The 6,000-nt window shown below is 33.9% G+C and overlaps 1 protein-coding gene across 1 annotated transcript in view; it reads left to right on the forward strand.

Annotated features, from left to right (window-relative positions):
• The window catches only part of LOC150081064 (uncharacterized), a 29,060-nt gene extending 23,316 nt beyond the window's left edge, over positions 1 to 5,744 (forward strand). The window contains exon 2 of the mRNA XM_090381240.1: positions 4,593 to 5,744. Within this exon, the coding sequence (XP_090237366.1) occupies positions 4,593 to 5,590 (998 nt within the window). The 3' untranslated portion in view covers positions 5,591 to 5,744. The remainder of the gene's footprint in view (positions 1 to 4,592) is intronic.
• Positions 5,745 to 6,000: the final 256 nt, after the last annotated feature.

The raw sequence follows: 6,000 nt of genomic DNA on the forward strand, positions 1-6,000 counted from the left end.
TGATGAATATATTTTCATTATATTTTTTAAAACTTTTTTGTATTTTATATAATAAAAAAATGTTTATATTATTATTCTTTTGTGGGTACAAACAATGCAGGTTGGGTTCAAGTGCAGTCTAATACAGTGGATCTGTGCAGGACTCTAGCTGGGGTGTGTGATGTGATTCATCAATCCACATTATGTTCTGCACCTGTGAGGTGCACCAAAGAGAGACAGTCTCAACTTTCACATGCAGGATTGTTTCAGAATATCAAAATAGGCATCAGCATTCATGATTTCATCAATCACAAGTCTGAACCATGTAAAATAGATCCATACTGTCATAACACAACCACCAATGAATGTCACTGTTAGTATGATACAACCTGTGTGAAACTGTTCTTTGATCACCTGCCAAATTCTAGTACAATCAATCTAATTGCCTGGATTGTACAGCTTGATTCATTACTCCACATCACATTCTCTCACTCCTTTAATGGCCAAAGCTTCAATTCTTTGCACAGGTGATGCATTATGCGAAAGAGTTTTGGTTTACAAGCAGTTGCAGGACAATGATAACATATTCTTTACCCACTATCTCACTGCACTACACTGTATTAAGTCAGCTCATTAATTGCTCCTTTGTAATTTCCTTTCACTATCCTTTATGATTCTCAACATGCCCTCGGGTGTGAATGCATTAATGGTGGTCTGCCTGTATTGGGATGAATGGTTACATTACTTCCTATCCTCAGTTGGCTGCATGCCAACATGCAGGATTTTGAATGTTTTGAGTAATCCACTATTTCTGCTATCTGGTGAATTTACATATCAACTGTATGACCTACTTTCACACTTTTTGGGATGAATTATAGGTGCTTTTCTTGTTCAATTCTGTGCTGCTTACTTGTCATTGAGTTTGCATACCTTTCGAATTAACCGTAATTTCTCAGGACAAAATGTCCTCATAAATGTTGGAAAATAGCATGCACACACACACGAGCCAAAACATTATGACCATCCCTTTCTCCACAAGTGCACACATCCCATAGTACTTAGGAGTGACAGCACAAGTCTATCAGTTCATCAGTACAAAGTCTGTGCAATGGGGAAAGGGAAGTTGACAGCATTTAAATGCTGAATGACTTGCGATAATAGGAGAGGGGAAAGTATCTCGGCAACCATGGGCTGTTAACTGTTTGAGGGTCTTTGCAGTGAAGGTGCGGCAGTAAGTCTGAAGAGGGACACTACTACTCAATGTGCCAGGATGGGGAGACCACCACTAGTTGATAGTTGAAGTGAATAGCAGCAGTTGCCACATACTGTCCAGAACAATAGATGGCTCGCACTCCCTCAATTAATGGCAGACTACAACCAAGGTGCACAGAGACACGTTTCCAAGCACACTATCCAGCAGATGCTTTTGCAAATAGGTCTAGAAGGTAGGCAACCTGTTCATGTGCTCATATTGACTGATACTTCTGCCTGCAATGGGCATGAGAGCACCATTTTTGGCCATTGGATGACAAAACTAACAAAAAATTCTCTTACACTTTGATAACTGTTTGGTCTTTAAAAATAATTGTTATAATGCTATAAGCAAGCAGCAAATTCAGAAGAAATAAAGAAGCAACTTTTTTTTTGATCTTTTGACTAATAGAAATTGTGTTCTGGGAAAATAAAAGGAGAATATAAATAACTGATTTACATGGCTGTCACAGAAATACTCCAATTGTGTCAACCAGTTTATATGGGACAAATTTTTCTACTATAATGAAATTTAAAAACAAAATAAAGAAATCATATGTCTCCAGAGAATGATTTAACTGTGGCCTTAAACAGTTTAAAACCAGGTTTGAAAATTTAATTTCATCCAAACAAGCTGAAATTGAATTTAATTATGATTTTTTCTGTAATTTTATTAATTCATTGGTGTGTGTTTGTATAAAATTATATGCATATATGTATACACAGGAATAAAAAAATTTACTTATTTTATGTTCATATAATTATTTTTATTTATCGTATTTCCATAAGTATTATGGCAATTTTTCTCTAACGTTACTATGAGTTAGTTAAATTTTTTAAAGTTAAACAAATTTGATGAAATGGTACTATAGTACATATATATAACATTCTTTTTGAAAAGCTGTAGTTTTTTTTTTATTATTTAAAAAAAAAAAGCTATCTCATGAATAGAATCTGTGGTATTAGAATACTATAGGTATTATCAGCCTTTCATAAGAAATGTCCCCCTTTCATATAAAAGGGGGAACAATACTCCATATGTCTGAATATTGTCTATTTGTAATGTTTGTTTTTTCATATGCAAAGAAATAACCAAAGCTATTGGCTTCTCTAACACCCAAGGCCCTTGAGACTCCTAACTTGGAAAATGACTAGAAAATTTTTCGGACATTTTCCATCAGTATGGGCAGAATTAAACCCAAACCATCTGTGAATATACTACCAAATACCATAATAGGATTCCTTGTATTTTTATTTAATTAAAACAGTTTTCTGATGATAACTTAAACTTATTTTTTTTACCACTCAAATTTTTACAGATAAAGGTTTTGGTAATACAAAAATTTTCAAATATAGTTAAAGAAATATAATTTGTCATATGGTTGAACCTGTTTATAACAAAGTCTTTCATAGTGAATTTATAGGTATAATGAAGTTTCATTTCCTCTTGATTAGCGCTTAATACATGTGTGAAAGGCATTGCTTTCATTGAACTGCTGGAAATGACAAATAGCAAAGAAGTTTTTTTTTTTCTCATGTTTTTTACACCAGACTGCGAAAAATTTTGATGCTGCTTGTATACTACATCATACAAGCATATATGGTACTGTGTAGCCAATCACCAACAATCAACAAAATTTTATGTAGTACTCTATACCCACTGTGAGAAAAGTTTTTTTTGAAAAAAGAGAGAGAGAGACCAAAAAATGAAAGTTATTTTAATTACATAAACAAGATTCAAATGCATTTTTCAGTAATTTTAAACTTGTCCCAGATAATGTAGTCTTAAGTTTGGTAGTTAAAGTGGAAATGACCATGAATAGTGATAGATACCAGAAAAAAGCTGTTGTGACAAAAGAATGCAGAATTATGCCTGGCTCCTTATGATTAATAATTAAACAGAGCTCAAAAATTTGAGCTCTGTTTAATTATTATTGAACTAGCCACAACTGGCTAGTTCACGCTTTAATGAAGCTAGAAAGGGAAAGAAATTCTAAAGCAGAGAGAAAGAGCTCTAAGCACCATCTCACTTTCTGCTAACTGTGTTAGCAGAAAGAGATAGCTCTAAAGACACTGCAAAGAGAAAGAATTGTCCCACCCTGTATTGTGATGTTGAAAGCATTCTTTTGCAGTAGTGCTAGGCAGCCAGACGCCAAACCTACTAGAATGAATGGCTGAATTCTACCAGCAAAAAGTTGTGATTGTGGTTAGCCTTAGGATGTGAACTTTGAGCCAGGAACCACTTGGTTGCAGTGATTCAAAGGTCAACAACACATACAGTAAAGCCATGATTGATGAATCAGATGGTGCCTATACAGCCATTACTAATAAGTGGATTTTAAACTGTGATCACATTATAAGTGGTTATCATTTATCAGATCTTTATTAACATCAGTGATGTTTCATCAGATATTTTCTTCCCAGACCATGTTTTATGAGGTAAAGGGGTAAAGCAAGGCAACAATTAATATGGATTGCAGTAACAAAAGGAAACTACTTGTCCTAGGCAAATTTTTTTGAAGATAATTGATTTGACTGGGCTTCTATTTATATATCATAGTAATAAACAAGCACGGACACAACACATTCAATGAATGGTTAGTAGAATTTTATGCAAAGAGTGAAGAAACTTTGACTGCACATTGTGACGAAATAGGTTTTTTTGTTTTGTTTTTTTTTAACCAAAACACTACAAAGATTCAGCGATTAGACCAAGACATAATTGCAAAAGATGAGTAATAGAATACCTACTTCTGAATCTAGACAAAGGCTGACAGCTGAAGATGGTTATTGAGTTTCTGCAGAAGGCATGGTATTTTGTCAAAAGTATCTATGGAACAAAACTGTTTTCAGAAAGCTGGTTTTGCTGTGATTCAAGGACTAGAAATGATATGGATACAGAAAAGCTGTGGAATAAAGTTGTCCACTGTGACATCATTGGTAGTACCATTTTGATATTTATATGGCAATACCAATTGAAGGACTTTTGTACTGCAAATAACTCATTTCCTATGTTTAACAGATTCTGAAATCGCTGCTGAAGAAGAATGGGGTGAAATGGATTTTCTTGAAAACTTTGATAGTGAAGTGTAGTGAAAAGAAATACTGTGTAATTTAAATAAATGGTTAATTAAAAAATTTGATAGTAATATTTCAGGTTATGTTCACCAGACACACACTTTTTGTTTACATTTTACTATCAATTTTTTTTTTTTTTTTTTTACATATACCATACTATATTCCATCTAGATATAAAGTTTTTATCAGTTCCCTCTGAGTTTGTTATAAACAGGTTCAACTGTATGAGAAACTTGAATGTTGAATTAGCAGTTATCTGAAATTATAAATTTTATTTGTTTCAGCACCATCTGATGATGCTTCTGAAACTATACAAAATGTGACAGGCTGTAATCAATCTCTTAATAGTGAAGTAGAGTACACTGATGGGGGCTCTGATGGCAGCAGAGCCCAGGCTGATGCACATCCTCAAAATCTGATAAAGAATTTTGCCCGTCCATTCATTTGTGAACTATGTGAAAAAAGGTTTACTAAATCTTCTTACCTTTCAGAACATGTAAAAACACACTCATTAGAGAGGCCATATGAATGTTCTGTATGTGGTAAAAAGTTTAAAACATCCAAATACCTTAAAGTCCATGAGAAATACCATACTGAAAATCAGACATACACTTGTTCAACATGTGGAAGCACATTTAAGCGTTCAGCATCTCTTAACAAACATGCAAAAATTCATCTCAACTCTGAACCCTTTTGTTGCTCTCAATGTGGTAAAAAATTCAATCAGTCTGAACATTTAGCTGCTCACCTAAGAATTCATAGTGACGATAAACCACACCAGTGTCAGTGTTGTGGCAAGAGATTTATATGGCAATCCCAACTTGTTAATCATATGAGAATCCATACAAATGAACGTCCATACAGTTGTGCAACATGTGGAGTCAGCTTCACACGACAGTCACATCTTACAGAACATATGCGAGTTCACACTAAAGAAAAGCCTTATGTATGTGAAACATGTGGGTTTAAATTTGCATGGTCATCAGATTTCTATTTACATATGAAAATGCATAAAAATGAAAGACCATACAGCTGTACTAGATGTGAGAAGAAGTTTAAATGGCGTTCCAATCTTAAAGCACACCTTGTAACTCACACAAATGAAAGACCTTTCTGCTGTATAATATGTGATAAAAGGTTTACAAGAGCTTCTCATCTCCAGGAACATGTCAAGATTCACACAAAACCACAATCATATATTTGTGAATTTTGTCCCATGAGTTTTACACGTTCATCTCATCTGGCTGCACATATGAAGATTCACAGGAAGCAGTGCCTCTGACATCCAAATGTGTGATGAATTATACTCTATTTTGCAAGATCCCTCTTGGGATTATTATTAAAAGCTTGTTTAGTACTGGATTATAAAGGAACAGAGAGAGATTTGCTAATGTGTTTCTTATAGAATAAAGAATAAATAAACTTATTTAACTCTAGCTGGAACTAAGTCAGATTAATTTTTACTTTCCAGTAGGTTAGTATGTAAAAAGTAGATCCCCCACTTGATATGCAATATTTTTATTGAAAAATCTGGGAATTTATAATTATAGTAAAGAGCTTTGGTTTATGCAACTACAGGTAATCTTATTTGATTGGTATGCTCTCATAATATATGAAACATATTTGTCATGTTGCCTCCTTGTACCCACTGCTACTATTTTTGTGTATTCTTTTCAGCAGGTTTAACAGAAA

Source organism: Mastigoproctus giganteus, chromosome 9 (genome assembly GCF_048544385.1).
Source record: "Mastigoproctus giganteus isolate SK-2022 chromosome 9, ASM4854438v1, whole genome shotgun sequence".
NCBI classification, from domain to species: domain Eukaryota; kingdom Metazoa; phylum Arthropoda; class Arachnida; order Uropygi; family Thelyphonidae; genus Mastigoproctus; species Mastigoproctus giganteus.